Here is a 26,485-nt window from a genome sequence, read left to right on the forward strand (position 1 = left end):
CAAAATGACTGAATAAAACTAGCACATCAAGCAAAACACACGAGATGTAAGACATGAAATACTGCTTACAAATGAAATGCTGTTGTTGACATGCTCAAATTTGTACAAAAGGAGTGGACGACATTCACTACCTGCCAGAGGTAAATTGGTTATTACTTAGCTATAACTAGTTATAGTTATTATTGCTGCCATGAGGCCACATTTATTGATTATTTTATTTATAAGGCTTTACAGTGCAAAAGGGTCTGTAGGACACCTAGTACTATATTCTGTTCAAAGATGTTAATCATGTTTGAAAAGTTGCAGAAAGGAGAAAAATCCATATATGATTAAGTCTTGGTAGCCTTGATCCTGCAGCCATCCAGTTTACGCTCAAACACTTATAGAAGTCTGCCAGACAAGCAGGATGTGATGAACAGTACAATATATTGGATGCAGCTTTTACAGTAAACATGTCCAGGCTATAAATGTTCTGTGTGAAGCAAGGTGATGGAATGCATTGCATCCATACAATATACGTACAGAGGAAAATTATAGCATCAATCCTTGAAAGCAAGTTCCTTTGAATAATTCTTTGAAATGATCTTTGAAGTACAGTGTAACTTGAATACATACCTATTACTGATATGTAATATAACTGCCTGGTTTCATTTCTATCAAAAATGCACAGAATTTAGTTAGAGACTAATTTTGATGTCTGATATCTTTATAGTAATATCACTTGATTCACCATCTAAAGTTTTAAGGAAAAATTAACAAATATTGGAATAATGTGTTGGTGAGTTATGGTCATGCTAAACAAATAATCCGAATATCCACAAAGCATTAATTAGAATGTATACTTCAGTAATATCATATGTCATAGGAGAAGGCTAATAGAGGGGTCTACATCATTATGTTGAATGTAGACCAGACCTATGCAGTGGTTACTTGATCATTCAGTAACACACAGTCTAGCAATAACAGTTAGGATCTCTATCCTAGTTGGGACCTGTGTTGGCAAGAAGAGATAAACAACTGTATTGCAGGTTGGGGTAAGGAACATTAAAAATGTCAAACTGTCAAACTACGTACGTATGGTATAGTTTATGTGAGTGTTTACAAATCATATAATTACATGATGGGATTGCTGCCTTATACAAAAAAATACAAACAATATAACTATTAATCATATTCACCATTAGCGTATGTGCTGATTAGAGTGATGCAGTCAAGCTAATTTCTCAAGGTTTCATTGATGATTGTAGGGTATGCCACTTGTCAATCCACTCCTCAGGATGTGCCATCATCATCTCCCATTGGCTAACTTCATTCCCATCACTATCAATCCATTCATTTCTGGCTCCAGGCTGCGGCTTGGGCCCAATTCTAATTCCACCTACAAATTCATTAGTGTTACGATGTGGTTCCCATATTGTGATCTCCAGAACTCTATCATATGATAACTCCACATTGTTGATTTTATCAAATTTGAATTTGGCATTGTAACAAGGATCTCTATCACCCTGGATGATGTCAGACTTGTATTGATCACCTTTACTATGTGGCAGAAGAGTGCTGTAAATAGATAATCTCATATCATAACTTTGTCTGTTAGCAACTTGTAGAGTGATTATTGTATATGTACAATACTGCATGTGAAATTAAAACACAACTACATTGTTTGAAGACTCTGTATATTATTGCACTGAGAATGCTTAACAAGGGATGTACCAGCTATGAACCTGTGGCCACATTAATATATGTGGTAACCTTGCCACTATCTATGTTTATATGTGACCGGATTTGTACACACAAAATTTGACCCATTTTTTAAACTTTGAAGCTTCATAACTTTTTTATCATGGTATATAATTGCCTGAACTTTTACACAAGTGTAGCTACAGTATCTGGCTGCATTTTAATCAGTACACGGAGTCAACTGTTACATCATTTTGTTTGCTAGTATGTAAAATTTGTGAAAAAAGCAAATCCAGTCACACACACACACACACACACGCACGCACGCACGCACGCACGCACGCACGCACGCACGCACGCACGCGCACACACATATATGGTACCGCTCAAATGTAACATCGTCTCATGAGTGTGAGCAATTAAAAAAACTCGCTAATTAAAGTGCATGGCACCTGTTTCGCTCACGAATATCCATCCTAAATGAAACGGGATGAATACTCACGAGTGAAATGGGTCCCGTGCCCTCTAATTAGCAAGTTTTTTAATCATTCGCACTCTCGGGAAACGACACTACATTTGAGTGGTATTGTATTACATTTGAGCAGTACTGTATATATATGTAGTAGTTGTAACATGTGATTTGCCTGAAATATACACACGAGCATGAGGGCACAGCCCGAGTGCGTATATTTCAGGAAAATCACAAGTGCCTATGTTACAACTAATACATTCCACTTGAGTGACTCACCTGTAAGTGTACATGGAAACTGCAGGAATGTTTTGCGAGTGTATTTATATGGAACCATGTGAATTTTGATTGTGGATAACGTTGTAAGAGCAACAACAAGGCGCCAGTGGCGTAGCCAAGGGGGGGGGGGGGAATTTGCCCCCCATCACTAAGTGGTGTTTTTTTAATTTCCGTCACAAGCTTACCAGGAACTGACACGCATCTAAAATTACTGTTTGTGCGCTACTACGAGAGTACAAACAATATTCAATTCGTTTGTGAATCACTACAGTATAATAATACGTTGATTTCTTGAGTGTTACAAGCAATGAATAAAACGATCCACTAAAAATACGAATCCCCAGGGGTTTCCCCATATACCTTCACCGAACGAAAATATTAGACACACAATTCTATATTTAGCCTATACTACTCACGTGATAGTGCATTTTTCGAAGCTAAAAAAACAAGTAACCCGCTCAAAGTGACTTCGCAAGAGTCGCAACTCAGAAGTGACAAGTAATACGCGATGATGCTACAGACCTACTGCCTACGAGGTGATAAAGTGTTAAATTCACCAACTTTATTTTCCCGAGTTAATATAATCACACTCGATCTTCGTACAGTGCAGTGACATGCCAGTTTAAGTTTTTTTACTTTGTCAGTCAGTCAGACAATCCGTCACGATTAACTTACAAATTCTGCTAACAGGAGAGGTGTAGAACTGGGATTTCGTGCCAATACATGGTGTTTGAATTTCACCGGCTGAAGTGAGTCAGTTCGTAATACTATGCCAGTGTGCTAGGACTGCAGCACAGACTGTGGCTGACGTAAGTAACTGTAACACATTGTATTTCTACTAAAATGTTCACAATATAGTTCTACTGGATTGTGGGCGAATTTGTTGGAGTACAGTTGTAGCACATGCAATGATGCTCGACGAAAATACTTTCATTGATAAGTCATAACTGGTAGCAATCAGTAACGAAGTAGTTATGTAGCTAGTTATATAAGCTGTAATAATACAACACTGTATGTTGGCTAGCCCATCATTGGGTCATTAGCCTTTTGTGCAAGTATCAATAAAGTTGAGCGTTTTGTGGGGGATGCTTGCCCCCTACCTTCTGGTTAGCTACGCCCCTGCAAGGCGCTACCGAGGCCGAACGTAAGTGTATCGTCACGAGCATGCAGATCGTCTCGATTGTGGGTACATAATTATACACAGGAAGCCCAAATACGAGCTGAACAGCTTTTAATGAAGCTAAGTACTTACCATACTAGCCATGAATAGACTAAAGCAGTGAATATGTTTACAGCGCTATAATGGCCTAGTCAATTAAGCGCCACGCCCCAGCAGTCACTAAGCACATCACGCCAGGTGTCAAAAGAGCAAGACGATTCAAGTGCACTAAAGCACTTACTTTTACTAGCCATGAATAAATTAAAGTAGTGAATATTATTAACACTAATGGCCAAATCAATTAAGCGCTTCACCCAGTGTCTGCATATCAAAACTTGCTATTGGGAATTGTAAACCGAAGTGGTAAAAATAAAATTTTTGGCCGTTGCTATTTGTACGGTCACGTACAAATAGCCCATGTGCTATTGGTAGGCATTCCAGCCCAATTTTAAATTTTGGAAAAATGGGCTTTTTATATACTTGATGACAACCTTAAATTTCATTCCCATGCCACATCTGTGATCTCCAAAGCTAATCGGACACTGGCTATTATTCGGAAGACCTTTCATTTCACAGATAACCACATGTTTGTTACTCTTTACAAGTCTTTGGTAAGACCAGTGATTGAGTATGGTAACATTATCTGGGGGCCACACTACAGTCTTGACCAACAAAACATCAAAAAGATCCAGCGTAGAGCTACTAGAACACTCGGTGGCTTGAAAGACACTCCTTACACAGAACGTTTACGTATACTGGGCTTACCTTCATTGCAATATCGTCGACTAAGAGGTGATATGATATTACTATACCGCCTTATTAACAATGATATTGGCATTGATTTTTCTGACCTTTTTACCATCTCCTCAGTCACTTCTACTAGAGGCCACATGTACAAGCTATATAAGCCCCATGCTACCACCAGGGCAAGGTGCCACTCTGTTTCAGTAAGAGCAGTAAATTCTTGGAACAGTTTACCAGATTATGTAGTTACGGCACAGTCTCTAAATGTATTTAAAACCAGCTTGATGATTTCTTCTCAGATCAAATGACTCAAATTGATTTTTAATTATATTGTACTAACTTAGTCTTAAGTTAACCTTTTTTTTGTAATGATAAGGTATCACAGGCTTTTGCCTTCTTTCCTTTTTACACATAATAATAATAATAATAATAATGGATAGAGTTTGACTGCCAATCTCAGAAATATATAGTTTGTTGGGTTGGAATTAGCTACTTTGGCATGCACAGTGCTTAAAAACTGAAAAAGGTACATTTTTCTCCAGGGCTCCCCATACTTTTTAAAGGCACAATTGAATCAAGAAGCCATCTAGCAATCTGAACTTTCTTGAAACTGCAGTTGCTTCTAGCTGCAAGTTTGTACATGTAATGAGAGTAACTTCAGATGTTATCGGATCTCAGTGATCTTTGTATGCTTTGTGGTGGGCAAACGTTTCACCTATTGCACACTTCTCAATACAATGGTGTATATCTATAGGCAAGTGGCTATCTCAAGTGAGTAAAAACATCACGTTAACAACTTATAAAGGTAAACAACTAACGTGGAGGTGCCACAATGATGCAACAATACCTAAGGTGGAGTCGTGGTTTCAATTATGACATTGTTATGCTGACTTTGAAGTGGTTTATACTTTTGAGCTGATGACACAGCCATCAGAAAATTGCTCTGGAGCTGAAAATCGCTAACCCAAGTGAAGTAACTATGCACTTCAAAGTAAGCACCAGTGACTACCTTCCACCTGACAGTACGTTTTTAAAAGTTTTAAAGTATTCTACATACATTACAAGGCTTGAAAAGATTACAAAACAAAACAAAACTTGCAATGCGCACGATAAAACTAAGAGTTTCATGATGATCAGTGTGTGGACAAACCCCACAGCGATTTTCATCCTCATTGGAGCTCGGACGACGGAGTAATCCCAAGTTAAACACGAGTTGCTATTTTGTGCCAGGGTTCTATTGGGGAATATACGGAGAATTTTTATATTAAAAAATCTCGGATACTGGAATACCTACCATTAGTACAGTCAGGTACAAATAGCTCACGTGCTATTTGTATGGTCACATACGAATAGCTATGAAATCACCTTGTGCTATTTGTACGGCAGTCCGTATGAATAACAAAAAAGGTATTTATACGATGGTACGTACAAATAGCTTACCTGCTATTCGTACGGTCACGTAACAGTGTAACTAGAGTATAACTACCACTTGTCAAATGCTACTGATTCGTTGCCATCATTAGCAACGGTCAGCTGCCTCCTCAGTGACAGAGATTGACATACGGTGTGTATTTAGGGGTGGGCCTATGCCCTACCAAAGAGTTTTGGTATGTGAAATCAAGATATTGTAATAAAGTAATCAATCACTCGAATGAAGCAGTCACATTATTTTAGAGAAGCAGTATCAAATTATGCAGTGCAGTGTGCCGGTTATATTTGGTGGAGGACTGCCATTGTCAGCAGGCTGTGACCTCTTTTTGCTCCAACCCAGAGTCTGGATCCGCCACTGTTGACATAGCTCATTCAAACTCAGCTGACTTATTGAATTTCCATGCATGGTACAGTGACACTGCATGGTACAGTGACACTGCATGGTACAGTGACACTGCATGGTACAGTGACACTGCATGCTCACTTGTACTATGTATGCATTGTAGTCTCAGTAAGAGCATGCATAATATTTATAATACAATAATAATCACAAAATCAATATTCAGATAGTTGTACTCAAAACTAATACAGGAATATCAGTTAACTGTTAGCTAGCTAGAGCTAACATACAAAAAAATACAAGCATGTATATTATAGCTATGTCATAGCTAGATGTTTTAAATAAATTGTTGCCTTTGCTAATTCTTGATCAGCATAAATTCTTGAGGTCCATCTTGGAAAGCGCAAATGCAAGTTGATTACTGGAGTGTAGTAATGATCATTGTTTTGGCAGAAATCTAGCATCATGCCATTGTGACCATAATCTGACATAGGATTGATTGCTACCTAGTAGTCGTAGTCAGCGTACAACACTTGACAGTATGCATGCAGCTCCTATAAAGCAATTCCATAGCACACAATTCAGTAAAACTTGAAATAGTCTTGAGGAGTTCTGAGCTGATGAGCGGCATTAATCTTGTCATACTAGTGTAGCTGGGAGTGAGACACTTAACTCTTGTCATACTAGTCGGTTGTATGTAGCTGGGAGTGAGACACTCAACTCTTGTCATACATAGCTGGGAGTGAGACACTTAACTCCTGTCATACTAGTTATGTGTAGCTAGGAGCGAGACACCTAATGTGATCAATCCGTTAAGTACATTGCAGCAGTAGGTGTACTGTTGCTTATCTTGTAGTCAGGGTGACTGTTCAATGAATTGCTGCAAAGTAGAAAGTTGTCAATGAGGTTTGTTCATCTTGAAGTGATTAGTACAATGGGTGGCTGCTAATCTAGAAATGCATGGTTGCCAACTGTACAATCACACTAATTCGGTAATGCTTACTCGTTCTGCAACTATATGATCCCTTTCTGAGAACTTCTTTGGTGCATGTGTTGCCAACGCTGATTCAAATGATCCTCCTCACCAAAAAATCATCACTGTCTGCCGTACAGGTTTGCACAAATTTGGTCGAGAATTCGGCTTGCTGAAACGTCAATATTGCATCACAAAGATCCTCTGCCCAAAGCATTCGACAATTAACTCTAGTCAAAGATGTACCAGCGTAGAGCAGACGTTCACACCACCAAACTTACGTGCCAAAAGCCACGTGTAGTTTCCGGAATGCAAAAATCATTGAACTGGCTTGTTTATTATGAATCACGTGACTGCCGTACAAATAGCCCAAGAACTATTCATAAGTGACTGCCATACGAATAGTCACTCCGAATAAATTTTACATAACATCAAATTTTGCTATTAGTTCTTATGAATTATGTATCATAACAGCTAAAAATCAACTCCATGTCATATTTGGTAGTCGTAGCTTAGTCAAACCAGTAGGTTGAAAAACATTGTTGACAGCGATCATTTCTTGCCCTATGTAAAATACATACATTTTGTACTTATGCAAAAAAGCAATCATTAGCATCCATAATCTCTACAGGACATTATACAAAAAATTAAAGCCCTTGAATTGTTCTACATGTTTCTGCCCAAAGTAAAGCTCTAGCGTTACCACAGTAACATTTATTTACTATTGATTACAACATAGTATGGGCCCCCATGCAATTTATATTGGAGAATTTAATTACTCGGGTGGGAAAACCCCTCAACAGCAACCTATTACCCTCAATCAAATTTGCTAAACTTGGTATCATTCTACGTGTCAACACTTGCTGATTAAGAATCTGCCCGAAGTAAGTGCCTAACCAATTATTATACCAAGTTACATTATAAAACATACAAAAAACAAGGTTTTCCTGCTGTTTCATTATGTATCTGAATGTGTAATTTGGCGACACAAGGCTCTATCCTGCCTTTTCTCTTCATAACTTCACAAACTCCTATATATCACTCGATTCGCCATTGATCAAGAGTTCTGATGAGCCATACCATATCTCCATAAATTAAAGTATGCGGAAGTTATGGTACCGTATTTAATAGACAGTGTCATTTTTGCGTATATTTTACATTACAGATTTTTATAATGTATGGTAAAAGTTGACAAATGTTTTGATATGGGACATCGCCGCGTGACTATTGAATGCAACATGTTCAATATAAACTAACCTGTGACCTTCTTCATTCAGTAAAACAATGAACCATCTTCTTCCCCAAGTCACATGATCTATGCGTTGGCTCACTTTACAAAACTAAAACCCACTATCGATCCTGTGAAGTGTTGCTATATAAAAGCAGAGGAGATCACACAGTTTTATCAAAGAAACTGAATGATTTCTGAGAGTGCTTGGAATGTATTAATGAGAATAGGAGGTAGTATTATATAGTTATACAACGGCCATGAGTGCTCTGCCTAATATAAACGCACGAGCCTGAGGGCCGTCAGGCCCGAAGGCAAGTGCGTTTATACAGGCAGAGCACGAGTGCACGTTGTATAACTGTTATGTACCACTCACCTAATAGGTGGGGAGAGTATCACAAGACAGCTGTAACACTTATAAAGGCCAGGTTTCTAACATCGATTGTGGGTAACTGTGATGTAATTGCTGTGCATTATTTTAGAGTATTAAGAGAGATTGCACGTGACGTTGCCTCGTGCTAGTTGTTGTAACGAGTGAAGTAGTCTTAGAGGTATACGAGAACCAACGAATCCCTCACATGGTCCTTCGAGTCGACTACGAGCTAGTGAAAGACAGTCAGCAGCAGAAATTTGAGCTAAATTATCTCGAAATTTATTTCTAACCACAAACGCGGACACCTTGGTACCGGGTTATAAACGGTACCCGACCAGGCTAGTGCATTGCGTTAAATGATCGCGTAATTCTCTGCTGACCCCTTACAGGTTGATTGGATTCAGTTGGTGGACATTAATTAGAATACATCGTTTCAGACACTTCTACCGACAGTTGATGTATAAGAGTAACATTATTAGACATTAAGTTAATTACAACGATGGCTGAAGCCCTTGCAAGATTGAAAAAAGTTCGAGCAGGACATAGATCGTCTGCTTCAAGACTCATGAACCAACTAGAGGAAGCTAGTGCCGTCACAGGAGGACCGGCGCCTGAGAAGTTACAACAATGGAAGCTTTCTTTAACAGAAAAGCTAGACAAACTTCGTGCATTAAATGATGAAATATTAGCATCAATTGAGGACGATGTAATTGCAGATGAAATTGAGCAGTCTGATGTGTTTTCAGAACGGATACAGCAATGCATATGTCACGTGGAGCAACTAATTTTATCCAAGCCACCACTACCTGCATGCACTCATCGAACCTCCCCACCACATGACAGTCCAAGCAAGCCACCTGACGAGCCACCAACAACTGTTACTGATACAACTACTCACACAGATACCTTACTGGCACCAGGGCATGATACAAGAGATAGTGGTAGCAAAGTAAAGCTTCCTAGGTTAGTGTCAAAGACATTTAACGGCGACCTCACTAAGTGGGAGGCATTTTGGAGCACCTTTGAGTCGTCCATACACCTCAATCCAACCTTGTCGGCCGTTGACAAGTTTACGTACTTGAATTCCCTGTTAGAGGGCCCTGCAATGCGAGCTATAGCCGGACTTAAGCTCTCTGCTGGTAACTACACAGAGGCGATTGACACTTTGAAGAAACGCTTTGGCAACAAGCGACAAATTATCTCCCGTCATATGGACACCTTGTTAGAATTAGAGTCTGTCTCATCAGTTAACAACGTCAAGGCTCTTCGTCGTTTTCATGACCAGGTTGAGTTTCAAGTGCGCAGTCTGAAGTCACTTGACGTCCCATTAGATTCATATGGGAATTTGTTGTCATCCTTGTTTATGAACTTTGACATCTCCAAGTGGGTCCATTTTAACAGCAACAGTTCTACAAGATCATCAACCCATTCCAAGCTAGTTCATAATTATACGAAATATAGCACCTCCCGCCACTTTTATTTTAACCGTTTACCACGTTTATGGAATGTACTGCCACCTTTAAATCTAGATCTATCTATAGCAACACTAAAGAGACAGTTAAACAACATCTTCTGGGCCATGTTCACTTCAAACTTTGATGACAATAATTACTGTACTTATCATGTTGTATGTCCTTGTCATAGGTGTAGTTCCACCCCAATTACCCCTTTGTTAATTAATTAGTTTACTTGTAATTTTTAGTTGCTCCCTTGTAATCTTAACTTATAATTGGGTGCTGATAGCTCTTATCAGCACACCAGCTGCTGTATTTTATAGTCTAGTTTAGTTTTATACCAACCCCCCAGTTTGTATCCATGTCTTTCAGCAGCAAAAAAAAAAAAAAAAAAAAAAAAAAAAAAAAAAAAAGAATAGACTTCCCCAGGAGCTTCGTTTGATCATTAGTAGAGAGGTTGGTGATGCAGAGTGGAATATTGATCGATTAATGGGTATTGTTGAATGCGAGATAAGCGCACGTGAGAGATCATCCAGTGGTGGGTCACATGTGCCAACTACCGCGCACTGCTGACAGGTGATGGTCAATTGAAGTGTTCTTATTGTACACAGGGACATTCCTCAGCATCGTGTGGTGTTGTTACTGATACTTCACAGAGAAAGGTGATCCTGAAGAGAGCAGGGCGTTGTTTTGTGTGTCTTAAAAGACATCATATGAGTAAAGACTGTCGATCCTCTGTCAGATGTGCACGTTGTGGTGGCCGACACCATATCAGTATTTGCAAGAGCAGTTATACTGCCAATAAGGGTGATGGAGACAAGCAGTGCTCAGACTCACAGAATCATGTTGGTTCCGGCCCAACCTCAGTGGTCCAACCCCAGCCACCACCCAGTCAGCAAGTCCTGCAGCAGACTATCCCACAACCTCTTCCACAGCAACAGTTACTACCAACACCAGGGCAGCAGACGCCAGTGACAACTCAGCTCTATTGTGTGAATACGCAAGTGCCAGTGTTACTACAGACAGCCAAGGCTTATGTGCACAAGTGGAATGATCCAGGATGTGGGATGACTATAAGATTGATGCTGGATGGGGGGAGTCAACGTTCTTACATAACCCAGAGAGTGAGAGATGCCTTGGGATTGCAACCAGAGCGTACTGAACAAGTACAAATTAAGACCTTTGGCTCAGATAGTACCACAAGGCAGACTGTTGAGGTGGTCAGACTTGCTGTCCCTCTTAAGACTGGCACTACCATCTACTTTGTGTTCTCCACAGTGCCACTGATCTGTGAGCCATTATCATGCCAACCAATTGCTTACACCAAGGAAAAGTACCATCATCTTTCAGACCTTGATCTTGCTGACTTTTCTAGGGTTGGTGAGGAACTTCAAGTAGATGCCTTGATTGGAGCGGATCACTATTGGCAGTTGGTAACTGGAGAAATCATACATGGAAAGAGTGGACCAACGGCAATCAACACCCATTTAGGCTGGGTACTGTCCGCCCCAGTTTGTAGTGAAGCCAATGTACACAACTTGAATTCCTATCACTCACTGCTTGTTCAATCGTCAGATACATCTTCCCTGGACAGTGTGCTTAAGAGCTTTTGGGAGCTGGAGTCACTAGGCATTCAGTCAGTTGAACCATCTGTCCATGATGTTTTCAAGGACTCAGTAATGTTTAGAGATGGCAGATATGAAGTTACACTCCCATGGCGAGATAAACAGACAAGGCCTCCCAGTAACTTTAAACCAGCTAAGAGGCGACTCCTAACACTGCTTAAGAAGCTGCGTCATCATCCTGAGGTACTACAGGAATACCATGCCATCATACAGGAGCAGTCACGACTGGGTATTATTGAGAAGGTCAGTGAGGCGTCTACTCACAAGAATGGCACTGGAACACATTATCTACCACATCACGCAGTCATCCGCCAAGACAAGTCAACAACCAAGTTGCGGATAGTCTATGATGCCTCTGCAAAGGCAAAGGGCCGTTCACTCAATGATTGCTTGTTTTCTGGTCCCAAGTTTAATCAGAGTATCCTAGACATCATTTTGAGGTTCCGATGTTACCGAGTCGCACTAGTGGCAGATATAGAGAAAGCCTTCCTAATGGTGTCTGTTACCAACTCAGACAGGGATGTGCTGCGGTTTCTGTGGGTGGATGATGTACACAAGGAATCACCAGCAATAGTGCAAATGCGATTTACCAGAGTAGTTTTTGGTGTGTCTGCCAGCCCTTTCCTACTCAATGCCACCATACGCCACCACCTTGAGAAGTATCGGGATGAAAACCCAGATCTAGTAAACACTCTAATGAAATCAATCTATGTTGACGATGTTACGTATGGTGCTGATGGGGAGGATGAGGCTTACAAGCTTTATGTGTTGTCTAAGAAAGTGTTTGCAGAGGGTGGATTTAATTTGCGTAAATTTATTACCAATTCATCGACCTTACGTCAGAGAATAGCATCTCATGAACAGATCTCGTCACCTGATGTACATTTCAAGAGTAGCGTCATGGAAGAGGACGCAACCTATACAAGTGATCTCCTGACAGGAAGTGTACCTGGCGGACAGAAAGTTCTTGGCGTAAGTTGGAACCCAATAAATGATGTGTTAGAATTTGATATCAGACAAATAGCCATTTCTCTGCATACATTGACACCAACCAAGCGTAATATAGTTAGTTTTGCTTCACGTTTTTATGACCCTTTGGGCTTTTTGTCTCCAGTGATAGTGATGCTGAAAATATTTTTTCAAGAGTTATGCAGGTTCAAGCTTGGTTGGGACGATCACCTACCAAATGAGTTGCTAACTAAATGGACAAGCTTGCTATCGAAATTCCAGGGTAGTGTCGTTACCCTTCCGAGATGTTACTTTCACTTATCAGGTAAACCAATGGCAAATGTCCTGTATGGGTTCTGTGATGCCTCCATTGCCGCATATGCAGCTGTGGTCTACTTATGTGTCGGCTCAGAATCAGCCTATTTTGTAGCGTCTAAGACACGAGTGTCACCCCTTAGCCATCAGACTGTTCCTCGGCTTGAATTGTTATCTTGTCTCCTACTATCTAGGCTCATTTCCACTGTAGTTGTGGCTCTTAAATCAGTTATCAGTGTTCAAGTGGGTTCATGTTTCACGGACTCAAAAGTAGCTTTGTTTTGGATTCAAGGAGAGCATAAGCAGTGGAAACAGTTTGTTCACAACAGGGTAACAGAAATCCGACGACTAGTGCCAGTGCAACACTGGGCACACTGTGCAGGGAAGGAAAACCCGGCTGATATGCCGTCTCGTGGTATTTCACCTCAGGAACTAGAGACAAGCCTGGTGTGGAGACATGGCCCTTACTGGCTACCGAAGTTCTCTCCAGCACAAGTCACTGATGAGCTACCTATACCAGAAGATTGCATGTCAGAAATGAAACTGACCAATCACACCTTACTAATAGCAACAGATCGTAGTGGCATAGGGAAACTGATAGACTGTGAACGTTACAGTAAGTTACGTAAGCTATTAAGGGTGACAGCACTTGTGAGGAAATTTATTGCAAGGTTTAAAATGTTAGTTCAACACAATGGCCCTTCTATTGATTGGACACTGACAGCTGCAGACATAGAAATGGCAGAACTGGACTGGATTAATGACTGCCAGAATCATTTGACTGATGATAGCAAATTTGAAGTGTGGAAGAACCAGCTAGACTTGTTTCTAGACCAGCATGATGTTTGGAGGTGTGGAGGAAGACTGAAGAAGGCAAACTTGCCGTATGCTCAAACACATCCAATTTTGCTCCCCAAGCAACATCCTTTGACTGCTTTGATTGTAAAGAGTGCCCATGACCGAACCTTGCACGGCGGTGTGAAGGATACTTTAACGGACATTCGCTCCAAGTATTGGCTTGTCAAGGGCAGACAATTTGTTAGAAAAATAATTCATCAGTGTGTGACATGTCGCAAAGTGGAAGGCCCTCACTACAGAGCAGTACCTCCACCGCCACTACCAGACTTCCGTGTCACTGAAGCACCACCATTTTTGTACTGTGGAGTCGACTTTGCTGGGCCTCTCTATGTTAAGGGGAGTGATGGATCAGGAAGCAGCAAGGTATGGATAGCATTATATACGTGCTGTGTTATACGTGCTGTGTTACACGTGCTGTTCATCTGGAATTGGTCCCAGACATGAGTACTCAAACATTTATCCGTTCATTTAAGAGGTTCAGTGCCAGAAGAGGTGTACCCGCACAAATAGTCTTGGACAATGCCAAGACGTTTGTATCTGCAGCACAGACACTTCAGGATGTGCTAAGGAGCCCAGAAGTACAGCAGCATTTCGCAGGTATTAATGTTAAGTGGGTTTTTAACCTGGAGAAAGCACCATGGTGGGGTGGTTTCTTTGAGAGGATGGTCCAGTCAGTTAAGAGATGCCTAAAGAAGTCTATCGGCAAGGCTAGGCTTTCGTATGATGAACTAATAACAGTATTGATGGAAATTGAGGCAATAATCAACTGTCGACCCCTTTCATACTTATCTGCAGAAGACTTGGATGAGCCACTTACACCATCTCACCTAATGACTGGACATCGTCTATTATCCTTGCCAAATGTCACTGGATCAGTTGACAGTAATGATGAGGACTTTGTAGTGAGTTGTGATGATCTCAATGACAGGGTACAGCATCTGAACAGTATTCTAGAGGACTACTGGATTAGATGGAGAGATGAATATCTTCTTCAGCTCCGGGAACGTTACAATACTGTGGACAAAGTGGGAGTCCCCAGATCGCCAGTACCTGGAGAGGTAGTTATTGTCCAAGATGAGAATCATCCACGTAATTTATGGAAGCTTGGTAAGATAAATGATACGATGAAAGGTGATGATGGCCAGATCCGTGGAGCTATATTGGATGTTATCACTAATGGGAAGCACAAAACAATCCGTAGACCGATAACGCAGTTGTATCCACTTGAGGTGATGTCAAGGTCAGATGTCGTTCAGAAGCAAGGCTCTAAGGATCAGGATGACACTAGGGAGGTGACAGTTGATCCTCCAGTCTCTCGACCTGTTGACAACCCAGCCTCTCGACCTGTGCGGACAGCAGCTCAAAGAGCTCGGCAGCAAGTGCATGAGTGGATAACTGATGCTAATCAAACCTGACAATATGTATTGTAAGTGTATGTTATGTTGTAATTAGGTAACCATTTAGGAACCCTCTTAAAGTTAGTTGACCTGGGTCAACTTAGGGGGAGTGTGATGTAATTGCTGTGCATTATTTTAGAGTATTAAGAGAGATCGCACGTGACGTTGCCTCGTGCTAGTTGTTGTAACGAGTGAAGTAGTCTTAGAGGTATACGAGAACCAACGAATCCCTCACAGTAACCAAGCCAGACGTTGCGATGACGTTCCCTCTGCAGTACTGCAGCCACCTGAGATATTGAAAGCTAGTACATTATGGGTTATATCACTAACCTGCATTTGCTGTTCGACTCTCATCATGTAGTGCTCAGCATGCCAGCGTGCCATATAGACTAAGCACCAGACTAATCACCATAGTAATTCTCTCGAGCAAAAAAAAGCAGCTAAATAGACGGTTTAAGTAAACAAAACCTAACTACTAAACGATACTAGTCTAATTCTTACTATTTACACTGGCTAAACTCGAATCTGGTGGCATGACAAAACTGGTTCCCACAATCGAACATAAAGGTTAGTATTATTTAGAATATATTTGTTTTATTGAGTCATTGTCGAAGTGGACTACAGTTTAATCTGGGCTAAGATGGCACCAGACTAGTAAGGTGTATAAGTACGTTTATATATGTAGACTAGAGTTGTGGCCACCCGCGTTGGCTTTTTCGATCGCCATTGGCTGCTTGTAAACATTATACGTATTGGTGATGTTATGGCCCACAATCGACCTTTACATGTCAGGCTATAAAAAAATTCGAGTGATCTGTGAAGTGTCTTTCCACCTATTAGGTGAGGTGTCGTAGTGGTCTTCGCCACCGGCACTTGTGCTATACTGCACAAAACCGCAGCCAGTGCAATATCTGTATATTGCACTGCGGTCGGTGCATTATAACTTATAATGCACTCGTTGTGGTCTACAAAACCGCAACCAGTGCGTTATAAGTTATAATGCACTCGCTGCGGTCTGCAACAGTGCAATATACAAATTATGGCACTGGCGGTACCTTTGAACTGCCCACGCAGAGTGGTACATATACAAGTTATATCCCTCCTAGGAGGGACATAACTTGTAGGAGAGATATAACTTGTATATACTACCTCCATTTCTCGTTAATGTATTCTTGAGCACTGATAGTAGTGCTATTATACCACTTATACACCTTCTCTTCCTTTTGAAGTGAGGTGTGAAAGGGGTATATATATATATATATATATATATATAACAATCATTAATGGAGCAAAAATGGATAATTTACAGTACTCTACCAAGTGAGGAGTAAACACATTGGACTAACCATTGTACAAACGTTGATTCACCATGGACCCTCTGTAACTGTCTACTCTGATGGATCCAAACATGTATACAGCCTCTGTTCTTATTCCTCCCCTTCTTGATTGGCTCAGGCACATACTGCAACATCACCCGGATATCACCAACATAGGCTGCTGACTCATCATCCTCATCAGCCTACAATAGTTATTGCATGCTGAATAACTTGAGGTGCTATGACACAGAAACTCTTATACCTGTATGTCATGATATATATTATAATATTATGTCATGAAACAAAGCCTAGTTATATCTTATGCACATTTTAACAACAGCTTCAATAATATTATATGTACTGCGAAAGCAGAAATCACACTTCTCTACATATGCAACTGGGAACTTTCTATAATATTCAAGTTTACACGAGTGTTTGTCATGAGGGCTATATCGCACTGTACGTATTATGGAGCTTTATGTCACAACATGTTGAATGTCACAATCATCCTTACGTAAAATTTGCTTTGAACACATCTGTTAATAGACCAGTTCATTTAAAGACCTTAAATTGCAGTTAGTGTTAATGTAAAAACTGGATGCTGTGGATAAAAATGTATTAAAGCCACTGGGAAAATGATGATAATTGATAGTTAAATCTTCATTAATTACTAAGTATACAGTACGCTCCAATTCTATGTGACTACATTTTGTTTTATGGTTGTCTGCTGAGAATAGAGTAAAGGATGAGTGAATTGTAGCTTAAAATTTTGCTGAAAAATGTTTTACATGGCTGACCCATGTAATTTCTTACTTGGAAACCACTCAGAGCAAAGAGTACCTTAGGATCAGATTAAAGATAACTTCTGCAATCAGCTTGACAAGCCAGCAAGCAAACACTGAGTCAGCAAACATTGTCCAGGTGATCCTAACATTTGTTTTTGTGTTGTTAACGTAGAAATAAGCACCTGTTTTGTTTGGAAACTTTATTCCAGTTGTTTTCAACTTTAGCAGCCAATTGCTATATCTGTAGTATATAATAATCACGTGTACAGGTGTATGGTGGTGTGCATCAATAATAGTGATAGACACATGTTGGTTGTAGCTGTAGGCGTATTCTAGAGATATTACAGTGGCAATGAGGATGCATGGTGACAATCACTATTGGTTGTCTCGATGAACTGGACGTTGACAAGGATGATTTTGACTGTTATATTGAAAAAAAATGGAACAATTTTACATTAACAATGACGTTCCCAATGCCAAGAAGGCAGCTGTATTTTTGTCAGCCATTGGGGAAAGAGCCTATGAATTGCTATGGAACTTGCTAGCACCAGACCCCCCAAGAACAAGCGACTCAATGAATTAGTGATGACGCTTCGCTCTCACTTGAAGCCAAAACCACTCGTCATAGCAGAACGTTATAAGTTCTACAAGCAAAAACAACAGGAAGACGAAAGTGTGGCAGATTACATCGCAACACTGAAACAATATTTGACACATTGTGAGTTTGGTGCTTTTCTAAATGACGCCCTCCGTGATCAATTTGTCTGTGGACTCCGTCAACAATCAGCCCAAAAGAAGTTACTGACCGAAGAGAATCTCACATTTAAGAGAGCTTGTGAATTGCTCAAGCAAGGGCATTGGCGGAAAGAAATGCGAGTCAGCTACATACCTCAGACGGTGGTGTCCAGGAGGTGCAAGCAGTGAGTGAGAGATACAGACCTAAGAAACAGTCATACAACCATGTAAATGAAACACCACAAGCAGGAAGACAAGCCAAGGGCTGTTATCGGTGTGGCGGGATGCACAGAGCATAGGCCTGCAGATCTAGATCAGAAAAATGTAGAAAACGTGGAAAGATTGGCCACATAGAAAAAAATGTTGCACAAGAGAGTATGCAAATCAAGTTATCAATCCTGACACTGATAGTAATTCTGAAAATCAGGTGACATACCTAAATGCTGAGAGTGATACCGATTTGAATGGTGTTGTTACTGCCAAGTCAACAAAGGCAGGATACCTGGTTATCGTAACCATAGGAGGACACGATGTCACCATGCAGCTTGACACCGGGGCAGCTGTATCCATTATTCCTGAGGCAACCTACAAAAGTCATTTATCCAAATATACCCTGACAGAAACTAAACCATTGAAGAGTTATTCTAGGGACAAACTGGAACTGCTGGGACAGATACGTGTTCCAGTCAAATATGAGTCACAAACAGTTACCTTACCACTGGTAGTAGCAAAAGGTAACAAGGTACCTTTACTAGGAAGAAACTGGCTAGAGCACATCAAGTTAAATTGGACTGAGATATTTGCACTGCAACAATCAAATCCAGTGAACGACCTCATTTTCAGATATGCCAAGTTGTTTGAAGACAGTGAGGGTAAAATCACTAGTACAAAAGCTCATATTACTCTAAAAGAGCAAGCTCAACCAGTGTTTCAGAAGGCTCGACCGGTACCATATACCCTCAAGAAACCATTAGAGGACACTTTGGATGAATTGGAAAGAGAAGGTGTACTGATCAAGGCAGACCATAGCAGTTGGGAATCACCAGTGGTTCTTGTACCAAAGCCAGACAAGAGTATCCGGATGTGTGAAGATTATAAAGTCAGCATAAATCCTTGGGTCAAGACAGATGGATATCCATTGCCTACAGTGCAAGACTTATTTGCTACTCTAGCTGGGGGAAAGTTTTTTTCAAAGATAGACTTGAAGCAAGCTTACCAGCAATTGGAAGTGGGTGAAAGTTCACAAGAATTTCTCACAATAAACACCCACAAAGGCCTTTACTGATACACAAGATTGCCTTTTGGTGTTTCTAGTGCACCATCCATTTTTCAAGCTACCATGGATCAAATTTTGCAAGGCATAAAGAATACCATCTGTTACCTGGACGACATATTGGTATCAGGTGCTAATGAGGCTGAGCATCTACAGAATCTAGAAGAAGTACTGCAGAGGCTAGAGGGATTAAAGGGGGATTAACTAGAGGGATTAAAGTTCGTTTAGATAAGTGCAGATTTTTGCAACAGAGTGTTGAGTATCTGGGACACAAGATTGATGCAACAGGAGTCCACTCCACCCCAGACAAGCTCCAGGCAATTGTGGATGCCCCCAAACCTCCAAATTTAAGTGAGTTAAAATCTTACTTAGGGTTGTTGAATTATTATGCCTGTTTCTTGTCAAATTTGTCTACTATGGTACAGCCACTTAAGGTTACGGTACAGTCACGGAAAATCATTCAAAATTTTGAATACCTATCGATACTTTTTGAGAAGCCCATAAAACCAATCTAGCAGTGTGAAAAGTTTTAAATGAAGGTGAAACCCTTCATATTTAATGTATTTATGTAGCTACAGTGTAGTTTGAGGCAGGTGGAACACTACAATTTGTTGTAGTAATACAGGTAAGCCAGCCCGTACATAGCTCAGCTCCAGCTGTCACTACCATGTTTTTCTGCCGCCAAATACTGCCAAATACAGCAAAAGCTGTAGACTGTATTGGCATTTCTGGGGCATAGTGATGTTGTATATTAAATCCCATCCAAAAACAGCTTATAGCTGTAAAAAAAGTGCGCGTCCAAGTAAAGCAGAGTTAACTGCGACAAAAAGTTATGATATCATAATGCGGCCATGTGCGAGGTGTGCAAGTTGTAAAATTAATATTAGCTAATCAGATAATACAATGTTATTGTTAAAGTGTTAATGAGAACTATGTGATGCTGCTAGTTTTTAAGTGTGTGAGCATCTTCATAAATGCCACATAAATTTAATTCTCAATAAAGCAATGTGTATAGATTCTCTGATAGTAATAAATAGTTTGAGTTTGGCCACCTTTCCTTTGTTCGTAGCATTGCTGTATACAGGAAAGGCGGCCAAACTCAAATTATTTATTACTATCAGAGAATCTATACACATTGCTTTATTGAGAATTAAATTTATGTGGCATTTATGAAGATGCTCACACACTTAAAAACTAGCAGCATCACATAGTTCTCATTAACACTTTAACAATAACATTGTATTATCTGATTAGCTAATATTAATTTTACAACTTGCACACCTCGCACATGGCCGCATTATGATATCATAACTTTTTGTCGCAGTTAACTCTGCTTTACTTGGACGCGCACTTTTTTTACAGCTATAAGCTGTTTTTTGGATGGGATTTCAATACTTTTTGTTAGAATAAGCAATGCACTGTTGATAACAGTAGGTGAGTTTCCATGGTTTTGACAGAAACCCCAGATTACAGTGACAGAATATTAAAATATAACTGTAATTTTAGTGGCCAGGGCCGCCCACATTGGGGGTAACTAGGGTATTTTGCCCCCTGCCACAGCCCGAAAGGGGCCACTTGAATACCTGTTTAAAGAAAGATCGATATACTCTAATAGAGCAGTCAGGATCTAGATCCTTCCTTGCCCCTGGGCCCCTCTTAAACTCTTTTCCCTGGGCCCTCTAATTTCTCTGGACGGCCCTGTTAGTGGCATGCAACTGCAGTCAACTAACACCCATTTTAACTAGTAAACCCTTAACAACACTTTGCCTTTCATCTTGTACTGCATTGAAACGATCAAGATACTCTATTAGAGCAGTCACAAAACAGCTGTAACACAGCAATCAATATTTAGCATAGTTACAACTTCTGCTTAGCATCGGATTGTATAGTTTAAATTACTAGCTACTTACAGACTTTACAATATAAAAATATGGCACTTGTAGAAATGTGACTGTTCTATTAGAGTATCTCGATCTATTTCAAGCATTGACTAATTCAAGTGAAGAAGCTATGCCCCTGCCAAGAGATCTTGTGAAATGAAATGAGAATAGTAAAGAAAAGGCAAGTATGTACAGAGACAGTAGAGGGGCGCGTAATTATGTCCTGTTGTAAATAAACGCCTTTAAAATTTATATTACTACTAAATAAACGCACCAGAATAGGCTTGTGTGGCTGTTGTCTCCAAGGTTGTCTCATTACTTGTCTTTTCGTGTTGAAGGGATTTAGTCGCAATTGGTGAGTTTAACTATGGGTCATTCCATGTCAAATCAACAAGGAATTTAGGGTCACCACTCAGATTTTGACGAAACTTGGTGTGTTTGTAGTACCTGTGGTGCTTATCACTCATGCAAATTTTTAGCTCTATACATTCCATAGTTTCTGATTTATGACCACAAATATTTTGAATATTTCATGAAAATTTGGTCCATCTCTAGTTATAAAATTGACTGCAACTTTGCACTGTGTAAATATTTTTAAACACAATTTTCACTGATGAAAGACTGTTGATTGACCTTTCCAGTGATCCCTAAATTATGGGATATCTACTTAATTATGGTTCAAAAGTACTCCATTGAAAACTTTAATCCTTTATATTTTGAGAAATGCTGCTTGAAATTTTTTAAATTCTTTAGTGAATAATGATTGGGTCATAGTCTATGTTTGATGAAATTTTTGTGGTGGGACCACAATGGGCTCAAGAGATATAATGAATTATGTTGTGGTATGCGGTGGAATTTGCAAGCTATTATTGCTGTATTGGAGTGTACACCTCCAATAACCACTCACAACAAGGCTTTGCCAAGTTTGTTTTACAGAGTGAAGGTGTCTAGGTACATTGCAACCTGTATTAGTGACCACTTGTATTGAAAGGCCATCTATGTGCTGCAGTTAAGTTATCTTCTTTAATGTATAGCACTAAAGCATCAACCCTTTCTAGCAAATCCAAATGAGACAGGTTGACTATAAATTAAAGATCTGACCACCATGTGTCTATAAACATTATGTAAATGTTGTACCATCTCTTCACAAGTACCTTCTTTATTAAGTTGAGTCCCACTTATCCATATTTAAGTTCTGTATGTGGCTGCATAGGTACATACAACAGAACTCCTCAGAAGGGATACCTGGATACCTTGATAACGAGGACACCTGTTCTGTACTCCCACTCTAGCGGTACACATACATTTAGACCAAGATACTTCTGTGGCTTCTGTAATATGAGCACTTTATTATGGTCCTAGCAATGGAGGGGTTTTACCATATACATGTACCTCAATGTGTGAAATTAATTACTACATTACTGTACATTCACGACCACTTTGAAGATCAAGTCATAAATTCATACACATACTCACGTAGGAAGTAAACATGTCGACCACATATTTAACATTTACCTGTACTGATCTTCAAAACGTGAACACAAAATACTTTGAAAAACCATTAATTTTAGTAATTACAGTACTATAAATCACGCATTGAGGTGCAAGCGAGTGTTAATAATATAACACTTTTGGTACAAGTAATGCATCTACTGTATACTATTCCCTGGACCATTGATGAAGTGTTCATTTTTGAGAAACCACAGACTTGTCTTTGGTCCAAAATGTACGTACAATTATAAATTAAGATCATGAGGCTATCAAAGTACCCAGATATTCTTTTTGAGGAGGTCTGTTGTACCTATGCAGCCATGTACGTAACTTGAATAGTGTAGAGTTGGGATATGTATGTAAGTACATTATGGCAAGATTTTACTTAATAAATAAGGTATAACTGAAGAGATGGTACAACATTAATGTCTTTGTGGATGCATGATGATCTCATTTATAGTCAACCTGTCTAATAAGGACCATTTTTGGATTTGCTAGAAAAGATTGATGCTTTGGTACTATACATTAAGATCCAATTAAAGTATAAATTAGCTACAGCTTATAGATGGTCTTTCAGTACAGGTGGTCACTAGTACAGGTTGCAATGTACCTAGACACCTTCACTCTGTAAGGCATGGCCTTGTTGTGAGTGGTTATTGGAGTTGTACACTCCAATACAGCAATAATAGACAGCAAATTCCACCGCATACCACAACATAATTCATAGTATCTCTTGAGCCCATTGTGGTCCCACCACAAACATTTTATCAAACATAGACAATGACCCAATCATTATTCACAAAAGAATTTGAAAAATTTCAAGCAGCATTTCTCAAAATATAAAGGATTAAAGTTTTCAATGAAGTACTTTTGAACCATAATTAAGTAGATATCCCATAATTTAGGGATCACTGGAAAGGTCAATCAACAATCTTCCATCAGTGAAATTTGTGTTTAAAAATATTTACACAGTACAAAGTTGCAGTCAATTTGGTAACTGGAGATGGACCAAATTTTCATGAAATATTCAAAATATTTGTAGTCATAAATCAGAAACTATGGAATGTATGGAGCTAAGAATTTGCATGAGTGATAAGCACCACAGGTACTACAAACACACCAAGTTTCGTCAAAATCCGAGAGGTGACCCTAAATTCCTTGTTGATTTGATATGGAATGACCCCTATACATGTATTTGTGTTGTAAAACTGTAATTGTAAAAAAGCGATTAGCACATATCATGATAAACATGTATTTGTCACAGTAGAGTCTCTCACGAAGTCACGATTATTACGAGACATTGGACCAGGGTAAAAAATTTACTACTATATTTAGAGGTTGTAGCGTTTGTATATCTTAGTATCTTAATAAATAATCCCCCATGATCACTAATCACTAATAGTACAGTGAAAACTGGTCATTATTCAGGCCGTAGGGACAAAATTTTCTAACCTTGCCTTTTAAAGAGGTGGCTGCATTATGCGGCCTTAAAAAAAGGTAAGAAGCATGCTGTTCTAACTGGCTATAGAGATGGATTTAGTGTATGACAGCGTATGAGACAGTGAGTGTTGGCAGCAAGGGGGCAGCCAATCTGTTAGAGCACCAAAAGCACTGCTTCAGACATAGGCAGTTGACTGTCAGCCCCAAGTGTAAAAAGTTTCACTATTGGTCCTTATAAGCTCCTGATGAAGAAAGTGATGAAGTCATTATCCATAGGATATATTTTTCAGAGTATCCATTTCAGTTCTACAATATAGTAGCCAAGCATAAGATGAACATAACACAGCATTCCAGTAGTTTAGTGGTGACCACAACACTGCCTGAGTTAAACTGTGGTGAGATTTGAGACTACCAGAAGCCCTGGAATGTCTTCAACACATGAAATACCAAATATCTAATGCCTGGCTTTCATCCACAGTGGACCTGTCTTGGTGGCCACTTGTACAGAAGGGAAACAGCTGCCACACAGTCTTGCGAGCGAAACAGCTAGTTGCCACACCCCTTAATTATCAATTTGTAAAATCTTTAGCAAAATTGTGTGTGCGAGCAAGTGTGATGTGGCAGTGCCGTGTATATGGTTGCTGCCTAGCAGTGACACATAACGAGTATTGAAGTCACAATGCGTTACTGTATCATCCATCTAAATACAATCTCTGAATGTGTCATTTTGTGTAGAGAGCAATCTTCCACAAGAAGTGACCTGCAGGTTTCAGTGTATATTGTTAAACATTAATATTGTTCACAATATTGTGAACTATATGTACAGTGAAACCTCACTTAGTGGTCACCTCTTTAGTAAGACCACCTCATTATATTGGCCACCTCTAGTAGGTCCCAAATATAGCTAAGCATTACTTATGACCTCATTAATAAGGCCACCTTGTTATTCAGGCCAAATTTTTTGGTCCCACAGCCTGCCATATTAATGAGGTTTCATTGTACTTATGTGAATTTTTATTTTTCGTAACTTTTCTTCAGGTTTACTGATGGGCACTATGAAGCATTGTTGACTGGTACGTGTATAATGTGGTGACTTGAAATGCTAAAACAGTACGTAGCATGTCTTGTATGTACATGTAATGTGTTGTAATGTGTCCACACATCCACACATCTTAGAAATAAATATAATTGTATTCTCTATAAATAGTCAGTTCCATTGTGCCACTGGGTCATAAGTTGGTTCAGTATGGATCATCCAGGGCACTTGAGTCACATTTTGTCCTGGCCAAGTGGATCTCATCCACTGACAGAATATACAGGATCAGATCACGTGTATAAATTACGGTGGAACTTGTTTATTGCCACCTTCACTCATTCAGCAGGTAACAGTGTATAAATTCTCAATTGGAATTGGCTTTTCAAGAGTGGTTGTCTTTCTATACTAGTGGCCATTAAGATAGGTTGTACTGATAGAGTGTACATACTAGAGATGCAACAATATCCTCCACTTAGTGTCGTTTGATAATGATGCAATGGAGACGATGCAATGGAGACGATGCAATGGAGACTATGTATTATTGCATTTAAATACTATACTATTATATTGCAGCTCTAGCACGTATTTATAACAGGAATGTTTGTTAACTGTTTAGACATACTGGAGCCACACCCACTCATCTGGATTCTACAAATGGAGTCATACCAACTTGTTGTCATCATACTTACTCGTTACTCCCATTGTGTTTGGATGAATATACATGCCGTCATGTGAGACTTGCTACCATGGTGGGCCACTGGAAAACATTTGCATAGCAGTTATATTACAGTCATTATTGTACAATTATTGTTGTGAAAAGTGTTTGGTATTCATGTGTCTCCTCTGTATGTTGTAATTACATGTGTAATTTTGTGTGGGGGTGCTATAAAATGTAATAATGCATGGTGACAATTGTATTAGGCGATTTTGCACACTTCCTTTTAAGCTAGCTACATGTGCTAATTACTCACAGCTTGTGTCAACAACTGGTAACCGCAGTTGTACTCTTGTGTCATTCTTTAAGCCGCGCCCTTAGAGGACAAATTATGTGGGGGCAACTAATTTTAAAACGAAGGATGGTATGCAGCACCATCGATTATATCTATGGACTATAATCTATGGCAGCACACTTCTTGGTGGCTATATGTACTGATTAACTACATAGAGCGCCAGTTCATCAATACCCAGTGACCGCAGTTGTGCTCTGCGTCATTCTTTAAATTCCGAGTAAAATTCTTAGAGAGCAAATGATGTGG

At 39.7% G+C, this 26,485-nt stretch overlaps 1 protein-coding gene and 1 long non-coding RNA gene across 2 annotated transcripts in view; one reads left to right on the forward strand and one right to left on the reverse strand.

Annotated features, from left to right (window-relative positions):
* Positions 1-1,113: 1,113 nt before the first annotated feature.
* Positions 1,114-26,485, reverse strand: part of LOC136258987 (uncharacterized) — a 132,020-nt gene continuing 106,648 nt past the window's right edge. Inside the window, exons 36-37 of the mRNA XM_066052379.1 lie at positions 16,620-16,792; positions 1,114-1,557 (exon numbers count right to left, since the gene is read on the reverse strand). Of these exons, the coding sequence (XP_065908451.1) occupies positions 1,224-1,557; positions 16,620-16,792 (507 nt within the window). The 3' untranslated portion in view covers positions 1,114-1,223. The remainder of the gene's footprint in view (positions 1,558-16,619; positions 16,793-26,485) is intronic.
* LOC136259007 (uncharacterized) lies at positions 21,503-26,025 on the forward strand. Its single transcript, XR_010703148.1, has 3 exons — positions 21,503-21,617; positions 25,232-25,303; positions 25,846-26,025. It is a non-coding gene; the product is annotated as an uncharacterized lncRNA (long non-coding RNA).

This window comes from Dysidea avara, chromosome 6 (assembly GCF_963678975.1).
Source record: "Dysidea avara chromosome 6, odDysAvar1.4, whole genome shotgun sequence".
Classification (NCBI taxonomy): Eukaryota; Metazoa; Porifera; class Demospongiae; order Dictyoceratida; family Dysideidae; genus Dysidea; species Dysidea avara.